At 36.6% G+C, this 20,483-nt stretch overlaps 1 protein-coding gene across 1 annotated transcript; it reads right to left on the bottom strand.

The window, feature by feature from the left end:
* Positions 1-215: 215 nt before the first annotated feature.
* Positions 216-4,106, bottom strand: Cyp18a1 (Cytochrome P450 18a1). Its single transcript, XM_068298525.1, has 5 exons — positions 3,216-4,106; positions 2,473-2,594; positions 1,932-2,361; positions 1,551-1,815; positions 216-1,202 (listed from the first exon to the last, which is right to left on the bottom strand). Exons 1-5 carry the CDS (start codon positions 3,613-3,615, stop codon positions 791-793), a joined length of 1,629 nt encoding a protein of 542 aa, XP_068154626.1. The 5' UTR covers positions 3,616-4,106; the 3' UTR covers positions 216-790.
* Between the last annotated feature and the right edge of the window lie 16,377 nt (positions 4,107-20,483).

The following is a 20,483-nucleotide window of genomic DNA, read 5'->3' as shown; positions in this document are numbered from 1 at the left end:
TAAAATTTACTCGCTTCCTTAAGAATTCATTGCCAATTGATTCTTGAGGATGATTTTGTTTAAGGATTTTCATTCTCTGTCATTGAAAAAAAATGAAATAAATTTTTTTTTTTTTTGATTTCTTTTTTTAATATTTGTATTTTTATTTTCTCATTTTCATTTTGTTTTAAAAAAATCTCATTAATATTTCATATTTATTTAAATTATTTTAAAAATTTGTTTATGCTTAATTATTTATTTATTTTTTGTATGTGTGTGTGTGTGTATGGGTTTTTTTTTTTTTTTTTTTCAATTTTAATTTATATGAATTTATATACCTAAGACTAAACCACAGTTTGTTTTTGTTGGATTTGCTTAATAACTTATGGGCTAGTGTGGGGGTTGGAGGGGAGGCGGGGCAAAAAAAAAAAAAACAATATATTATAATAATAATAATAACTAAGTGAACAAAATTGTGCAAACATTAATTCATTAGAATAATGTTCGGCTATTGATTAAGGGGGAGTGTGTGGGAGGGTGGGGGGAGGGTAGGAGGGGGTAGCTTAGAACTAGAAAATTATCAACTATATTGAACACAGCTTCTTTTGGGGTTGATAGAATAGAATTTGTTTGTTTGTGAGAGAAAAATTGTAATTACTCCCATTCTCATACGATTTAGGTAAACGCTAAGATTTAAGATTTAAGCTAGAATTTAAGCTAAAAAAACTGAGTTTAGGAACAAAACCGTGCTCTGGGGCATCCCGGGCATTGGTTGGTTGTTTTCATTTGTTTGCCGATTGTGTGTGTTTGGCTAATTGGAGCCCACGTTTCGCACATGATGCGGTTCACTGGCCGTCGGTGCCAGGGGTCGACGTTTCAGGCAGACCTTGAAGGCCTCAGGTGTGATAGTGGCACCAACATTACCCTTTAGACTCGGCAACGGTTGGCCCTCCGGCAGGGCAATGTCAAAGCAATGCATGAACGAGGCAAAGAACAGGAACAGCTCCATGCGGGCCAGCACATCGCCGAGACACATTCGCCGCCCGACACCGAATGGTATAAAGTATTCAGGTTTACGCACTTTACCCGTGTCCGTATCAATGAATCTCGATGGACGAAACTCTTCGGGCTTCTCCCATAGATTGGGGTCCATGTGTACGCTATTGATGAGGGGAATGACATGTGAGCCGGCCGGTATGGTATAACCATTTAGTTCCACATCTCTAAAGATTCAAAAAGCAACAAAAAAATGAAAGGAGAGAAGAGGAGAGATATACGTATTAGTATATATGTATGTATGTATGTATGTATGTATGATTACTAATCAGTTATCAAACTGGGCCAACTAATGTGTGTGTGTGTGCTTGCAAGTGCATTCTGTCCATTATGCACATGTGCGATGATATTCATTTACATACATTTTTATGTGCAACAGATGTGAATGAACCGAACGATTTGCGTAAATTTGCGTCAGAGTGCGTAAGCACTCTATGGAACGTGCGCTAATCGTTCGATGCTGATAAGCCACTTGCTAGTTAGAGTTAGTTGGTATTTGTTGGTGGTGGGCTTACCTTGTAGGCGAATGCGTTGTGGCCAATGGCACAATGCTCGAGCGACGCATGGATTCGAGTATCGTTGATTCGGTCAGGGGTAAATATTGCAAGTCCTCAATTGTTGGCAAACGATGACGTCCCACCACCTGATCGAGCTCATCTTGTACGCGACGCATTTCCTTTGGATTACGCAACATGAACACATTGATCCACAGTAATGTGGTCTTAATTGTCTCCATGCCAGCTGAGAACAAGTCAATGATCACTTGAACCAATTGCTCTTCTGCAGGTCAAACAAATACAAAAGGAAACCAAAGTACATCACATTAGTTATGGCCACAAAACACACGATTCCCCAACCCTATTAAGGTGTATATGTAATTTTTTTTGTTTTCTTACCATGATTTTTGCCATCGAAGAGCTCGGCTTGGGTTCCTTCGGCCTTTGCCTTCTCAATTTCCAATAGATAATAATCAACCAAGTCACGGACATTCGTCGGATCAAATGTCCGCTTATGATCATCAATCACATCCTGATAGAACTTTTGCATTTCGGCACGATTCTGGGCAATCTTATTTTTGGCTGTCGATATGCTGGGAAAGCACTGCATTGTTGGTATATAATCGACTGTATGGATCTCGCCAAAGAGGCGCATGCCCTCCTCAATCAGGAAATTGAAACGACGAAACTTGGGATCATCGATGCTGAAACGTGTCGACATCATTAGGCTGCAGATGACATTGCTAACAGCCACCGATATGACAGGTGACATATCAATCGGTTGGCCATCGCTGGCATGTAAATGGCCAATAAATTCATGTACTTCTGTCTGCAAGTGCCAAGACAAGAAAAAGGGAAAACAAAACCATATAGAAAATGGAATCAAGACGCAAGAGGTGTGCGTGTGTGTGAGTGTGAGATATACAAAACTTGAACTTACCATAATGCGTTTCTGCATTTGCTGCTTGCCATTGCCCATGTAGGTCATGCCAAATTGACGTAGTTTGTCGTGCAAGAAACGACGCTGATCCTTCCACAGTTTCCCTGTGCTGTTGATAATGCCTAAGCGAGTGGGAGAGAGATAGAGATACACCAAAATTAATTAAACTTAATTGAGGTAGGCTAAAGGAGTTTCGTTGTGGTGACCGAAATACCACACTTAAAGTAAAAGAAAAAGAAATTCCCTCTTCTTATCATCATCATCATCATCGTCATCATCATCATCATTATCATCATGAAAATAAAAACTTAAGCCGACAAAAGAAATGAAGGTAAAAATTTACAAAAAAAAAAAAAAAAAAAAAATCATCTCTCCAGCAAGTTTGCGTATTAAATATTTTGTTGTTTCTGTTTCTGTTTCTGTTTTTTTTTTGTTTTTTAAATTTAATTGCATTTGTGCATATTTGCTGAAGCCAGAAAATCAGATAATGGGCAGAAATTTACAATTTATTTTTACTTATTTACTATATACACATACATATATACATATGTAAGTATATGTGGGTATTCAGTTGGACTTGGGTACAGACCAGATGCCGTGATATGTTTCAAGCTTAGCTCAGCAATATAAATATCAGCAATTAGTTAGTTGTTTTCCATAGTAAACAGAGTAGTAATAGTAAAATGGGGGGGAAATTTCTAAAACTTTGGGGGTGTGATAGGGATGGGGGGCAAAACACTCACCATAGCCATTTAGGGTTTGCATGAACGGCGTATCCGGTCGTCCTGTGAACTCTTCCCGGCGAAAGCACTCACGTATCATTTTATAATCACTCATAACAACTGTCAATTGACTGCCGAGGCGTGTGGAAAAAAGTGAACCATATTGCTTGGCCAGCTCCATGAAACGTGTGTGCTTCTCATTGCCCATGAAGAGCAGATAACCGATAACGGGCAGACCCCAGGGGCCGGGCGGCAATTTGCGTAGCTCACGATAATGCCTCAATAGCCATTTCATAAAGATGATCAATACCAGAAAACTGAAGAATACCATTAACATATGCTGGGCATCCTGTTGTGAGTCCTGTTGTTCGATTTGTAATTGCCGTAGCAAAAATTTTATAAGGTACGAATCGGTCAGCATTTTGAATTGATTATAATTGTTTGTTTGGGATTTAATTTTGTTTTTTTTTTTTTTTTTTTAATTTTGGATGGATTTTTAAAGCGTTCTTGTTGTTGTTGTTGTACTAAATGTGTTTAAATGTGTCTTTTCATTTAAAGGCCATTGATCACTTATTGTTTATTAGGAGGCGCAGAAAAAAAAAAATGTTTAATTTTTAGGATTTTTTTTGTTGGTTTGTTTTTTTGGATTTGTAGGCGAAAAAAAAAAAAAATTATAGTTTTAGTTGTTTTTTTTGATATTTTAAAGCCGTTGTGTTTGGTTTGTTGGTTGTATTATTGTTATTACTATTATATATATATATATATGTATGTGGATCTACATATATATTTTTATATAGATTTAGTTTTATTTTTTTGTTTATTTGCTCGATTGCTGGTTGCTCGGTAGGTGGCGGGAGCCGGAGACGATTTCGCGTCGAGCGTTTATAGTTTTCGACTAATGGCTCGATCGTATGTCCTTGCCACTTTTATAACAAAATCGGGCCGGGCCGCGCGTGCGAGCTCAGCGCGCAAGCGAGCGAGCGAGTGAGCAGAGCCAAGCGCAAGCCAAACGAGTGATAGTAGGTGATCGTCATCGTCATCGTCATATTGTCGTCGTCGCTGCGTTTGCTTCACTTGCTTGCTCGGTCTCGGTCTCAGCCTCGGTCTCCGTCTCCGTCTCAGTCTCAGTCTCGGTCTTGGTCTCTGTCTCGTGTCTCTCAACTCAAGCTCAAGCTCAAGTGGCTCAAAGCTTCGAGCGTTATTTTTTTTTTTTTTTGTTGGGGAGGAGGTGGGGGCAGCGCAGTCAGCAGAGCTCAACCCGCTGCTCAGCCCAGTTTGAAGACCGACCATCTTCTCCACTTCTTCACCACGTGTGTGTGTGTGTGTGTGTGTGTGTGTGATTTTCACTCAAACATGTTGTCAGAGCTTCCCTCTTTATCTCTACCTTATTCGCTCTCTCTCTAGCTCAAACATGTTTGAGATAAATTTGAAAATTTGCTTCTCTGTTTATAAGTTATATATGTGGTTTATACGATTTTAACTCAAGAGAATTTCGGTTTCTTTTTCTTCTTCGTTTGTGTTTGTTGCTTTTGTTTTTGTTTTTCGGTGTGATAAGAAGATTGAGATTAAACAACAAATTTGAAAGCGGAAGCTGCAAATGCAACAACTGATCCGATCCGATCCGATCTGATCTGTCGGAAATCGACATTAGTCCAAAAATTAACATTTTAGGTCAGGGAAAATGCATTAAATCTATATAAAAGACAGCAACTAACTAAATGGTTAGCTGACTGGCTAACTAGCTGGCTGGCTGGCTGGCTGACTGACTGACTGACGTCACAAATAATTATAATTATAAATGAATTCTGCAGAAGTTTCTGTTTTGCTTTCAATTTCATTTTCGGTTATGGGTATTTTGTTTGTTGTTGTTGTTGTTGTTGTTGCTGCTTTGGTTTAAGGACAAGTTCCGACCCTCGAATTCGAATACGGAAAATACGCGCAGACATTTCAAAAGACATTGGCCAAGAAATTTCGAAATATGCATATGAAAATGTTGTTTGCCATTGGCATTGGCCACACACACACACACACACCACACACACACCACATGGATAAACAACAGAAAAAAATAAAAAAACCAATAACATGTAGATAAGACCAGAAAACCAGAATGTTAAGGGCTCTCGTTGTTGGCGTTATTGTAGCCTGTTGTAGTTTTTGTTTTTGTTTTTTTTTTCTTTCATGGCATCTCAAGAGTGTCTAGAAATTTCATCAGGCAATCTGCCAGATCTGCAGATTTCAATCGGATGCTGGGAATTCCTGAAAGATTTTTCTAGTCGAGCATAGATAATCCTACTATCCCACTTCCCATTTGCCATTTTCGGGATCTGCATATGTATGTGTGTGGGTTAGAAGGATTAGAGTCCTATCATTTGAAATTGTTCACGTTTGGACTTAATGCGGATTATTATTATTGTTTTTCTGTATACAATTGTGTGCGGCCAATGAACTAATTTGCATTTGCTAAACAAAAATTTCAATTTCAATGAATTTGTATATATGTATGTTTGGATGTGTGTGTGCGTGTGTGTATGTTTGTCTGTTGCCAATTGGCAATTGGTGGAGAGGGGGAATGCTGACCAAACCAAAAACAAGTCTCGAAATTTAGAGTTATTCGCAAAAAAGGGAAGAGAGCAAATCAAAATGTCAAATGTGAACGAAATAAGTATATAGATGGATAGACGGGATAAGATCAAAAGATCATAATCAAGTCTACATCAGATCAGATCAGATCAATGGTCAGACACACGCAACTGTACAGGATATATGTATGTACTTATATACGGAATGGTTTCAGGTAGCCGTTGAGATTAGTTAGGGACCCCGACCCCGCTCTTGTCTCGATTTACACACTCAGTCATTGAACTTCTCCTACAAGTGGCAGCTGGCTAAAACCAAAAATAAATGAAAGAAACATAAAATAACAATTTCATGTCTAACTATGAAATATCCAGAAGAAAACAAAGCACTTGAAACAATGAAATGCAGGTCATTGACTTAACACAGGACAAGAAGGACAAGAAGGTGCATGAGGACGACAGCAGCAACACCACCAACACCAACACCAACAACAACAACAACAACGAAGACGAAGACAAAACTGAGGAACGAGAAACGTGAACGAGGAAAACTGTTTCCAGCCTGCTCGTTTGGCCTGCTTCCTCGGCCTTGAACGCGTTCATTGAGCCCAAGGTCCCATTCCAAACCATACCATACCATACCATACCATAGCATCCCATCCCATCCATCGGAGAGATGATGACGACAAAGACGTTGAAGAAGAAGTTTCCAGGAACTGCTGCCCAAAGGCTAATGACTGCGCTAGGCCAGGGCCCAGGCAACCAACGAAACGCATCAACGAACGAACAAACGAACTGAACCAACCGACCAACCAACCAACCAGCCAACCAGCGAACCAACCAACCTATCAACCGAGAACGGGAATGCGAACGGGAACGGGTACGAAAAATGGATAGGATCGCAAGATGCAGCATCACAGATGATTCCAAACAGTTTCCATTTCGCTCTCTTTACTTTTGTTGTTGTACAGTCTAAATAAATGTGTCTGGCATCAGGATGTGAGACAGAGAAACATCTATTCATACATATACATATATGTAAAATCTGACTCATTCCTGAACTATGCCAACGAAAACTCTAGGAAAACTCTGGCACTCTTTGTCTATCTCTCTCTCTCCCGCTCAAAGTGTGGTTTTAATAACCCTTGATCCTGTCTAACCAAATATCTTTAACCGATACCTAGGACATCACTTTTGTTTTCTTATATCAAAGAAAACACTTCTAAATACTTGAACTTGAATATGTATGTTAGATAATTAATTAATTTGATTAAGTCACCTTTTGATAATGCTGACAAGATGCCTTAGCATCATCCGACTCTTACTCGAATTGATAACGTGTTTTTTTTTTGCCGCTACCAATTAGAAAGAACACATGCCAAAATGAGTCTCAAAATACGCATATTGTAGAATAATTTTATAGTATTTCATATACAGGTATGTAGACATCATGTATGTATGTATGTATGTATGTATGTTTGCATGAATACATATTTTCTTTATGCATACTTGTTATAAGAATTAGATGTCGTGAGTGAGTTTTTAGTTATTGTTGTTGGTGTTTCAAATTCAAATGAATGCACAAGTGTTTCTGCCCTTACATCCCCTTTGCCAACCCCTCGTCCATACACACACATACACATACACGCACACTACCTTCTCCCCACAACAGATTCTGAACGTAATTCTTTTATTATAATTCTCGATTCAATGATGATTATCTCTACGAAAATACTCTATACAAATTCAAGTCTAATTGAAAACTAATCAATGGACAGTAAATTGAAGTGAAATCATTCGAAATAATCCAATATACTAACAAATTTCGAGGCGTTTTTTATCGTTATCGAAACCTCCTTTATCCTTTGCTTGGTAAAAAGATTTTAAGATCTCTAGAAAAGACATGGAAAGAAAAGAAGAGGAATATATTAAGGAACTAAGGCATATTAGCTGATAACTGTTTTTCTTTCGTAATATTCAAACTAACGTAACTAAATTTAAGACACTAATATTTGTTATTAATATCTATGGGCTGACTAAATTTCATAAAGATCTGAATAGACAGAGTCAAGTTATACGCATATATGTTTTCCCTTAGATGAGCTAGAAAAGAGGCGCCTTTGAGCAAGACCGAGACCGAGTTAAGATTACAAAATTTTGTCTTTTTTCATTGGTTTGAATGGTTTGTTAGTTTGGTATTAGTTTAGGTTAAGTAAACTTAGCGTATTAACGTTTCGGTCATCATCTAATGTCATAAATGGCAAACTCATTGTATATGTATGTACACTTATACACAAACTTATGTATTCTTCAAAATGTGTGTGTGTGTGTGAGTGTGTGTTCTGTTCGTGATGCAATATTTAGAATTATTATTATTTTTATTATTATTTTTTTTCCCCCATTTTGCACGACCTTGGGTTAGGCGAACAAAGCTTTCAGCACAAAGCAGCCCAACAACGCAATAAATAAACAAATTCTCAAAATCCACCAAAAATACATACAAATGCAGCGGGAATAATATTAAATATAACTACCTTCTGGTGCCTATAAATACGATACGAGTTGGAGGTGGTGGGGGGCGGGTGCTCTGAGACTTTGGATGATGGAACCAGAAACAGAATAACTCAAATTGGCTGGACACACACAGCTTGAATGGATATTTGCACAACGCTTTCTACATTTTTATTCGACATTTATAAATGATAGAAAATAATTAACAAACATTATGACCATATAAATAACACATACAAATGTTATATTTGTAGCTGTGACACACCTCGATTGGTGGCAACGACTCTGAGATACTCTTTAGGAATTAATTGCAAAATTTGCATACTCAATTCTATGGCCATATTTTGACAGACGGAGAGACAGGTAAATCAACAGTCAAAATATTTGGCTAATGTAAATTTTGGTTCGCTTCTAATCCACAACTAAATATACACTCTCGTTATGTTGCTAGTTGGCAGGGTATTAATGATATGCACATACAATCAGCTTATTGTTTGAATATTTATATTCTCAACCATGTGATTTTTTTATTTTTGTTATTTTAATTAAATAAGTTTTAATTGAAATATAATTGAAATGCCAGATTAAGAATCATTGCACTATATTGACATATTAAATGAGTTGCTAACATTTACTCAACTTAAAATTTAATCAAATGTCAATAGAATTCAATAAATTAATCTAGCCATCATATTTTATTGACTGTGCGATGAAAAGTTAGCGAAATTATGCACAGAAGAAGAGTATAATCCAGTCGACATTATCCAGAAAAGCAAATTGCAATTGAAACTCAAATATATATCAGATAGTTTACCTGAACAGGAGATATAGATACATATGTTGTTTCATCATAAAAGTCGAGCATAACTAGATACTTACAACTCAAACTAGTCTCGTGTCGTATCCCACTTTATCTGTTAATTCTTGAGCCTAATATACCCCAATGAACATAGAGTAAAAGTAAAAGCAAAAACTATGTTGTTATCTCTTCTCAATTCTATATATGTTTATATGTATGTATGTATAGTATTAGTAGGAGTAGTAAAAGGTGCTCTTGAACTTGAAACGAAATTCCTGATAAACGAAATTCGTAAACAACCAATTTGAAGATAGAATGTGGGAGAAAACAAAAAAAAAAACTGTCTATGACTGCGCAGAATTCAGATTCATGGCTAAAAATCATTGGTGACGTTCACCGGCTCAATCCGGACTTCAAAGAAAACGGGAATGGAATGGAATATTATGAAATTCGCGACGTAAACAAAAATACATAAATCTTTTAACGCCTATCTTCACTTCCCCTGCATGAGTATCTTCAAATCACGATGTTTGCTTTTCTCTTCTTTCCAATCTCATAACGTATTGGTCATCCTTTTTGGCCTTGACATTTCATTATGAACCTTATAACAAAATACGAAATCCCACACACACTTAGACACCCTTGAGATACCTTTAACCAGTCAAGTCGAGAGTTTTCCAAGTGCAAGTCAACATCAAATGCCAAATGTTTCACTATAAATTAACCTATCCTAAATCTGCAAATGCCAGAAGCTAGAACTACATACCTTCTATGTAAATGACTTTCGAAAACAGTCGAATGACTTTTCTTTGATTTATGCATTTTTATAATAATGTGAAATTCACTTTATTCTTCAATCTTCTTTATAATTAAACACAATGTTGTAACAATATATATTATATTTAGATTGTACTCTTTCAAAGAGCCAAAGACGTCTTTTTCCATTATATGAAGTTGATAAACCTTATCAGGTGAAAGTTTTGAAATGAATATACTTACAAGCCATATTTTCGAATGGACTAATATTGTTTTATGTTCTATCTCTCAAGTGAGCCAAGTGAGCCATTTCGAATTGAATGATTGGCCAATATGCAAAGTTGTGTCAAAAGCAAAGAATTTCTTTATGATATTCCCTAACTTTTGTACTTTACACCCGATGTTTATAAAAGGAAGCATCAGCGACTATATAAAGTATATATAGATTCTTTATCAGCATGATGAGATGAATTCTTAAAGACATGTCCGTCTGGGTCGACTGTGATCAAGATCGGTTGACTATATCATACAGTTCCCATAGGAACGATTGGTGGAAAGCAGTGGCTTTGATCCATAACTTCGTTATTTGATTTGTTAAGATTGTAGGAACTCTTTTCACTTCGACATCAATAGGTAAGGAAAGAGTAACTAAATCGGGCAAGGGTATACTAACTATGACGCGATCGAAGTTAGCCCTGGCCCTCTCGTTTTATTTGTAATTTATTGCAGTTTGCTGTTTATCCGAAAATAGTTTATTTTATTTTACTTTTATTTTGAATTATTGTTGTATCCACATTCTGGATATTAAGTTTGAAATATTTTCCATGTCTCTATCTAATCTTTTATATGGGAAGAGAAATATTCTAAAATTTTGTTCATGATGGCATGCGGGGTAAACAAAACATTGAATATTACGAAATTTGTAAACGAAAACCATTTCAAAGTCTGCTAAAATTATATCACGTACAAAGTGTAATCCTTATAAATATTATTTATATAGAACTGATAGAGAAATCATTATAAGCTTGAGGTTTACTCTCTGTGTCTCTTCGACTAATTAGAGTAAATATGAATGTCATAGGCTTTGCCAAAGTATTCATTCGACTTAAAAATACAATTGTTTTTCATTCACCAAGTGACTAACCTCTCGTATTCATTGTGGGCTTGTCATTCATTCAACTCACAATATGGAGTATTCATTTGAGTTGTGAATGGAGTCATGTATCTTTGATGCACGTTTTGCTGATTGAAATCTGTTTCGATTTGGTTAAAGTCAATCGAAACTGTTAATGGGGAAAATCACCTACAACTTGGCTACGGAAAGACAGACGGATAATAATGCTATAGTCTGGAGTTTTCTGTCTGTGTGGGAAGTTCACAAGCTTCAAGAGTTCCTATATATGGCAATTTGAGTATTTGCTTTCGACATCATTTATTTATGAATTACATTGAAATTGGATATGCCCCTTAGAACTGGCGTTCAAAAACTGAATTGTGTTTACTCCAAGTATGGTAAATTTGTACTTAATTTTTTTTTTGTGTGTTTTTCATGTTTACGTAAATACAACGTCATTCATGGAAGGCGTGAAAGACATCCGAGTACATTGTATGAATATAATGAGAAATTCAAAATGCAGAAATGGCATTTTTTTGGTTTTGCCATCTAGACATGTGAAAATAATTATTTTTAAAGTTGGTTTTTGATTTTGTTTTTTTTTTTTTTTGGTTTTTCGGGGATTCATTGAACCCAAATGCATTGGCAAATGTGATACAAATGTTGTGGTTCGATGCGTTATGTAACCTTTAGCGATACGTCAAAAATCATGGCGTCAAAAGTTAAACAAGAAAATTAAGTAAGTGTATATAGTAAAATAATAATAAAAATAAAATAAAAATAAAATAAACCTGTGAAGCTCGTAAATATGCGCAGAATGTGCGTCTTTGACTTCGTATTTTGCCTTTTGCCCAGCGTTTCGTTCACTGTTCACGAGGAGTTCATTAAACTCGACCCGGGGTTGCTTTTTGGAAGGGGTGTGCTCGGTGGGGGAGTGTTGGTGGTAAGCACTTTGGTAAGAGCCCCAGTCTGAGCGAAACAAGAAAACTGCGACATTTCGTTTTTCAACAACGCGCCGTGCTTAATTAATTGATAAATAATATTTAACCATAATAGCAACGACAACAAGTTCAGTTCAGAACAGCAACAACAACAACAATGGCTATACAGAAAAGGGCCTGGTCGCCACAGCACAGCACAGCAGCACTAACTGAGGCTGAGACGGAGGCTCAGTTGGGTCTGGCTGGTCAACCTGTTGCTGACTCATCGCACTACCATTTGGCGGGGAGACTCCAACACTTTAGCCCTACGACATGGCTTTTTGTTTTTGTTTTTATCTCTTACTACATACTACTACTTCTACTACTACTACTACTACTACTACTACTACTACTCATACTACTACGGCTACTATTTATACTATGGCATGCCTAGTATTTGTTTTGTTATTGTCTTTGAATTGTTTATTAGAAACAGACTATCAATACAACGTGCCCTGACTGCTACGCACTGTGGTCAACGGTCTGGTGAAATCATAGTGAAAACACTTGTAAATCATCGACTTGATGCTTAACTTTTGAATCTTTCGAATGATCAGTTTATATCATCAGTATTGCTACCAACTTCTTCTATGTCACCATCTCAAGGCTAAAACTGATTGGGAATTACAAAAACGAAAACTCATTTTGAGCATAAAAAAGTATGAATTAAACAACGATTAAACTATTATTTAAGAAAAACTTCTAAAGATACCTCGTCTTTGTGTTAGAATTTGAGCTAAACTTGCTGACAAAATGGGTTGACAACTATTTTAGCATACTTACATACCACTGTGCCTAGAGCCTTAGACTCCATTAAGGTGGACAGCCAATGAACTTTGTGGGCGGCAGGTGGCAGATGGTGGCTTTCAGTTACCGATCGGTCTTTAGTAATTATATAGCAATCGCATAATGTGTTGACGTCTTGATGTTGATTTGTAGCGATGTGATTATATAACGATGTTGGCAATTCAATAAGCTTCCACTCCCCGAATGAGCACGATGCGCCATGGCCTTGAGATCGTACGCTGACATCTTAAAATCTTGAATCGAAATCCGAATCAGAATCCAAATTGGAGAGTTGGCAACACGCAGAAGCAGCAACAGCCTTAACATCAGCCCCAACCCCAGCCCCAGCACCAGAATCACCACCACCACCACCATCACCACCACCACCAGCACCACCATCAATAGCATCAATAGTAGCCACGGCACAGGTTTGATTTCAGCATTCTTGGAGAACTATTGAACTGTTGTCTGTTGTCTGTTGTGACCGCCCATTGGTGAGAGATTCAAGATTCGAGGCGCACTTAAAGAGGGGTTCAACCACCTTTTGGGGTTTCGTTTTAATGGTGATCATGATGATGGGGTGGACTAGGCGCATAAATTAAAATATTCCTAAATATAAATAATGAAAAATTAAAGAAGAATAAAATACACCACACACACACACACACACACACACACACACAAAGATCTTAGTGGCATATGTATGTGTATACAATTTATATGATATTGTTAAGAAACGCGTTCAATTTGCGTCAATTGGCCAACGACATTCATGCCGCGATCTTGATTGCAAATATTCTCAATATGAAATTAAATTTATATATATATATTTTCAGTATTCCTGTTTGGTAAACACACACACACAGACATAACAACAGCTACAACTCCAATAACAACAAGAGTAAGCAGAAAACAAGCTTTCAGCTAGCCAAAAGTTCTATCAAATACCAAAATTCCACCTGTGAATGAGTTTGAGACGTAGATTTCCGGCTTACGTGAGACTTTGTTTATTGAAAGGGAGCGAGGTGGTGCTGGCTGTGACGATGGTGGGGGTGGTGGTGTAGTGTGATTTAACTTATGACTGAAAGTTCTCTTGGGTTTTTTGCCATATTCTTTGAATGGTCTTCTTTGGGAATCGTTGTTGTTGTTGTCGTTGTCGTAGTCGTCGTCGTACCAGGCTTCAGGTCGTCAACATGCGTGCGTGAAAATAAAAAATACCGCGTGGTGGTTCTCAAAATAAAACCCCTGCACCTCTGCTCCATCCCACCCGGCACCCGATCCATATGATATCTCCAACTTTGCCGGCCATTCTGAAGTGTTTATGTTTTGATTCGGTTAGTTTTGCTGTTGTTCTTATTTTTGGTATTTATTATTCAAGGTTACTCTTGTTTTCATGTCCATTGACCTATTTGGTTCTTAGAAGAGGCATGCAAATGAGCGGACATTTGTTATTGTTGAATTTCTTAATTTGGATGATAGACTTACACAGAACGTAGTTACATGCCAATCCATGTGCGTTTGTGTGTGTGTCAAATAGTGAAGTTGTTTTGAAACTTTTCCTCCATCCGAGGATCATTAGCCACAATTTTCCATTCACAAGAGCTATTTGTGTGCTTGATATCTTTCTTAGAATCCCCAAACCCAATCAGTTTGAATTTCCATTCTCTTTAAAAAACACCAAGAGGAAATATGTTCAATATAATTACATGTTTTAAGGAAATCCAAAACAAATTACCAAATCTTAATATTAATATCATCTTAGTGATAGTTAACGGCTTCAGAACCATTGATTAAGATGGTCCAATCTGAAGATATTACACAAATAAGTTGTCAATTCAAAGTAGATATCTATTTCCTATAGATGGTATTATTTAGTATAATTGAAACTGAAATTGTATAGATTAACGGTTTGAATTAATATTCACTATTGACCTGGTTATACCCTTGCAGAAGGGTATCATCTCTTCAGGATAATGCTACATACAGAATGAAAATGCATATTCATTCTTGATCAACATAAATAGACTAGTTCGTGACTAGTTCTGGTATAGTCCTAGTTATATCTGTTTGTCCGCATTTTTCAGTATTTCAATTTCGTCATTAAGGATTCAGCAGGATCATTTTTGTCGAAAATAGCCATTGACGTAAAGAAATTCGCTGTTTTTTAGGGATTATTATAAAATTTCATATATGAATGTTTATTTTTTAGCCTAAAGAGGTTTTATCCTATCCAGCATCTTACTAAGGGAATGTCACATAAAGTCTACAAAATTCAATGGAGTGGAGTTTTACGAATTGTTATTATGCCCTTGCAGAAAGTATTATATAGTATAAATGTGTGTTCTTGATCAGCATGAGAAGCTGAGTCGATATAGCCATGACCGTCTGTCAGTCTGTCCGTCGGTGCGTATACGTTTTACTCAGCCATCTCAAGGCTATCGGGATAACATCAAGTATGAAAAACTCTCGGATCGGACCACCATATCATAAAGTTATAAACGAAAAGTAGGTGAAGCAGTTGAAGTATCGCTAGCAGAAGTTAGCTTCTTTGTTAGTTAGCTTCAAAAGAGTTTGGAGGAAGGCGTCTTCCTTGAGGATTTCCCTGCGGGACGGAGCAATGAGAACCTTATGTCTCTACATCTTTATGAAATATTGAATATTTTTTAGGATGAATCAAGAGAAAGAGTATGTACATAAGCATTCCCGAAAATGCCTTAAATAACGAAATCCCCAAGAACATTCAAAGGGAGGGAGCTCATGATACATATGTCAGCAATATCCCTTACTACAAACTAGTATTAACGACTGTTTTGCTTATCTCAACAACAAAGACCAAAATCAATTCCATTTCACTAGATAAACGATTTTACTAATCAATTTGTTAAAGCACATAGTACATATTGCATGATTTCCTGTACGTGGTCATTAATCATCGTTACTCAATCATGAACCCATGATGTAAACATTTCCAAAAACTGTGTGAAAAGTGCAGAGGGCGGCACAAAAGCATAAGCGAATGGATTACCATTGGCCATTGTCATTGCTTTTGGGGGGCAAAGCGGCCAATGTCCAGACACATGTTTGTTTCGTGTTTTCCAAATGAATTTTGAATGAGTTATAATATTGAACTAAATTGTTGCTTATTGACAGGGAAGTACATGAAAGGGCCCTCCCTCCTTGGTTAGTCACTCTTTATGTAAAACATGACCATTTAGTCACTTTGCCAAGGGCCATTCGAATAGCGGTCTCTTTGATAATAGTCAAGGTACTTTTATACTAATGAACTTTAAACAAATATTAGGTAATGAAATGCAATAGCAGTAGATACTAAATACAGCTTAAGGATATTCAGTCAGGTCAGAGACTACAATATTAACCTGTGAATTGTATGTTCCTTATTAAATATCCCTATCCCTTTTGGGTATCCACATCCACAGTAACTCATTGATATCGATTTTAAGCTGATTACGTTGCGATTTATGTAAGAATGCAAAAAAAGAAAGGGGAAAAATTAATTGTTAAACGAAATAAATTACATTTCCGACAAATGAATTGTGTGTACTTATGTGTTAATAATAAGGAAATTGGACACCAGGATCCATGAGTGAACCCCAAGCTTGTTATTTTTTGAGGAGACTTTGAAACTTCTCGTCCCCATCCCATCATCAGAAGTCTTCCATGACTGATTTATATTAAAGATTTTCATTTAAGACTAACAAAATAGATAATATGAAGAATCTGCTATTTTATCTCTCTCTTAGCCAAAGCTGGTAATGACATTATATAACATAAGGAGCATAAACTCGTTTAAGGCGCACCCAAGCAGAGCCTTTCATCTACCAAAAAACCAAAAACTTTCACTTCTTTTAATACCCTACAACAAGTTGGGGTATATTAGGTTGGACAGCAACGGTGGATCTAAATTTATCGGAATAGAAGTGATTGAGAAGGCGCATTTAGCGCCGATAAGATATCCTAAGGCAAATAGAGGAAATTAAATATATATGTATTTGAAGTCGTTGTGCATGGTATACTTAAGTCGATGCCACAAAGTACTTCATTTAAAACAGCGAAATATTTGATATATACAAAATCACTTACGAATAAGGCTTAATTGGTTGGTCAAGCAAAAATTTCTCACTGTGTCCGCTACTCGAAGGTCAACTGTATGAAATGAATCGTGAAACTTCTCCAAAATAATATTATCAATAAGTACACATACATATGTATGTAAGTATGTGTGTGAATATATATTTAGTGTAAAAACAAAATAATTTCGCGTATTTCGAAATTGAGTCAAATAATTGATATACAAATAAACACCGTTCAACTTACCAAAAAACCCGTTTCAAAAAAGGGCGTTGCGCAAAAGGTGCCTCCAAAAAATAACAAAAACACACACACACACAGAGACATCAAAGTTACCAAAAAATCTGGTCAAGGTCGTTGCTTGGGTGGCAGAGAGGGAGCCAGGTGGGTAGGCAGCAGACAGGCACAAAAGGGAGACACCGTTAGCTTAAGCTTTCAATAACTCAATTGACGACTTCGAATTGTTTTGTTGTCATGGTTGTTGTTGTTGTTTATCACCACTAACGCCCACCCACACAAGAGAGTCACGAAATGCGACTCACTTAAGATAAAGGTACAAATTATATCCACAAACAACTTATCTTTAATTGCAATTAAGACAATTTCTTTTGCTCATTTTTCGATGAAACAGACATATTCTAGAATCTTATGGAAATACATATGTTAATAGGTATTTGAATACAAGTGTGGACACGATAGTCAAGAACTCATTCATTCATTCTTTGCTCTGATAATTCAATAAAAGAGTAAAAGACCCACAAAAAATGATTCATTCCTCTTGAGAGTAAGTACTGAATCCACTTCAGTTGGCTCAAAGGACAAGATCTTTAACCACTAAGCCACCAAGCTTCTGGAAAGATAATAATATAATAATAAAGAAAGTCGGGTATTTCCTATTACTCGATTACATTCATCTGATGAAGCATAAACCCTCAAAAACGAATGATTGGGTTACTCTAGGTGAAAAGTATTTGTAACTATTCGAGAATGAAAACTCTTCAAGGTTCTTTTTATCAGTTTTTTATTGGCCTTAACAATAATTCTTTCAACTTTCGCACCTTTCGTGATGATAATAGTGAAAATATTTGGGCAACAAACTTGTAGTCCGGTTTCGGCAATTACAGATACAGTAGAGGCTCGAAAAATAGAACAACTTTCTTTCTTATTCGTCAAAATTTGCAGTTGAAACTCATTAAAGGGTGATCATTTACGTCGATGTCCTTTGTAGAAAACGGAAAATCAAAATAAAAGTTATATTCTTGAACTTTGAAAACTCTTTTTTTCTTCGCAAATAAAAATGAATTAGGATGTTTAAATAGGATATTTTGTCTTTAATTTCATGGTGTAACTTTTGATTTTCGAATTTGAAGATTGTGGGGTCCAGTTGTCCTTAATCATCCATGACCTTTGAACAGATTGCATAAGACTTGTTTTGCTTGCTGCTGTTTATTTAATTTGATTTTGCCGAATGCCTTCGGGGCACGTGTTTTGGGCATTGAATGTCGACTTTTAGGTCTTTGACATTATGTTTTTCGAGGGAAGAAAGCAGAAAAAGGATTCCACCTGGTGGCCAAGTATTCCCAATTGGATGAGCTCGTGCCTCGATTTCTACATACAAATGCAATGGCCCATGGGACCGGTTTTTCTGTCTTTCTTTTTCTTTTTATTCTTTTTAAGTTGACGTCAGAGTGTCCTTAGCTCTTGCTTTCTCTCTCTGTGTGTGTCTCTGTCTTTCAGGGCCTTCTGTGTTGGAGTCTACGTGACAATTACCACAGTTATTACACGTAATGAATACACGACAACAACATTACCAACAACAAAAACAACAACCATGCCAACAGAGGTGAGACCTTTACGCCTCTTGAACAACCAGCCAAGTAGATGGTATTAACATATAAAGGGTATACAGAAAGGTATATAACATGTGACCATTTTTGGCATGAATTCCCTATCATTTGTTATCAAAATTAATTAAATAGTTTTAAATAATAAAATCCGTTCCCAATCTCTCTAGAATATTTGCTTAAGACCTGCTACCAATTTTTATGGTCAATTGTAGGTCATATTGGGAGTCGTATTGAGTAACATCGAATGCTCTTTTATTTGCTCTTGCTCTTGCTGGTGTTGAAGCCATTTTTTTAAATTTCAATCGGGATCGGGGTCCAGGTCACGTAGCTGTAGAGATCTCTCCCTCTTGTCCACCTGTTCGGAGGCCAAAGCAAACATGCATAATGCTGCCCAAGGGGGTCAATGGGTGAAAAAAAGCCAACTAAAACGGGTCATCTCCATTCGTATTTGTACTTTTATTAAGTATTCATTGTTTGGCCCGCAACTAAAGCTATGGCAAATAAATTGATGAAATTTTATTATTTTATATTTATTTATGATGAATGCGGTTTAATTGTTTATCACCCAACTTCAGTTGAATGAAAAAATGTGGCAATTTTTTTTTGCAATAATCTTAGACTTGAAAAAAAGGCCTTTGAACCTTTTCTTCTGATCCATAAACTCTAATCAGCAAGGCGAGAGGAGCATGCGGGACGAAGAAAGGAAGCTATAGACCAGGGGGTCATGTCAACTTTTCTTTTTGTTGGTTTCGGTCAGAGGGCGGTAATTGATTTCTTTTGACCACAAAATAGCCACGTTAGCATTTATGTATGAGCACAAAGTAAATGGAGATTCGTATCTAAGCCATCATTATTGTTGTTATTTATGTGACGGAGGGGGTTACGGGGTGGACCACAACAATGGGCTCTTCGTTGTTTTCCTTCCTGTGATACCTGAACTTTGCAAAAAGAATGCTGAGCTTGACAGCTTAATGACTGCCGTGTCCAGGATATATGTATGTAAGTGTGTATATAGGCGATGTGATGAATGGATGAAGTCAGTAAAAACCAGTCCATAAAATCAAAATGCCTGCACCCGAATTGATGTACTGCTCATTAGCTGCAAATGACCAACCGATGTCAAGGATTTACGAACTCTCCGCCAATTTCTCCCAGTGTAGTTGTGCAAGTGTATGTGCGTAGCCATGACACAACATTTCTAACCGACTGACTGACTGGCTGACTGACTGGCTGGCCAACCCTTAATCTGTTGCCCAATTAGACCAACAACAATCAATTAGCCATTGATATTTTCAGCTTTTCTGTTACATGCCCAAAAGTATGCAACTGACCATTGTTATTTTTGTATTGCCTGCACCATGGGCAAAAATGTATTATTTCTTGTCAAAATGGTTTCAAATTTCAAAACGAATTAAATCATACAATGACATTGTCATTTTGGTGAATAGAAAAAAGAGAATGATAAAAAGAGATAGATATGTCAACCAATTAAACCGTTAGCCATGTGTTATCCAAGTCTCATTGTAATATGAAATTTTTTGTTGTTTTATCATTCTTTATTTTAATTTTTGTATTTTGCAATTGCAATATTTACATAAAAAACATTTAGATTTGTATTGTATGTAGTATGTATATGTATATGTATATCAATATCAACAGAATTGCAATTCTGTTTTATTTTTTATGGTTACGTGTTCGTTGAAGTGTATGCTTAGTTAAGGAATTCAAGCCCAAATAGTGTAACTTTTGTATATACGAAGGGAGGGAGATCCACTAACAAAAACTTGTTTTCAGTTATGATCTCCTTTTGTAGGTAGGTACAATTCAT

Source organism: Drosophila tropicalis, unplaced genomic scaffold (genome assembly GCF_018151085.1).
Source record: "Drosophila tropicalis isolate 14030-0801.00 unplaced genomic scaffold, ASM1815108v1 contig_867, whole genome shotgun sequence".
Taxonomy (NCBI): domain Eukaryota; kingdom Metazoa; phylum Arthropoda; class Insecta; order Diptera; family Drosophilidae; genus Drosophila; species Drosophila tropicalis.
Note: the sequence above shows the minus strand (reverse complement) of the source record. Positions and strands in the feature narration are given on the sequence as shown.

Bases quoted from the DNA above. Each gene is read 5' to 3' on its own strand.
- Cyp18a1 (XM_068298525.1), bottom strand. From the start codon at position 3,615: ATGCTGACCGATTCGTACCTTATAAAATTTTTGCTACGGCAATTACAA. The intron at 2,362-2,472 runs GTAAGTTCAAGT...TGGCACTTGCAG, and splicing joins AAATGCAGAAACGCATTATG to ACAGAAGTACATGAATTTAT. The intron at 1,816-1,931 runs GTAAGAAAACAA...TTTGACCTGCAG, and splicing joins CTTCGATGGCAAAAATCATG to AAGAGCAATTGGTTCAAGTG.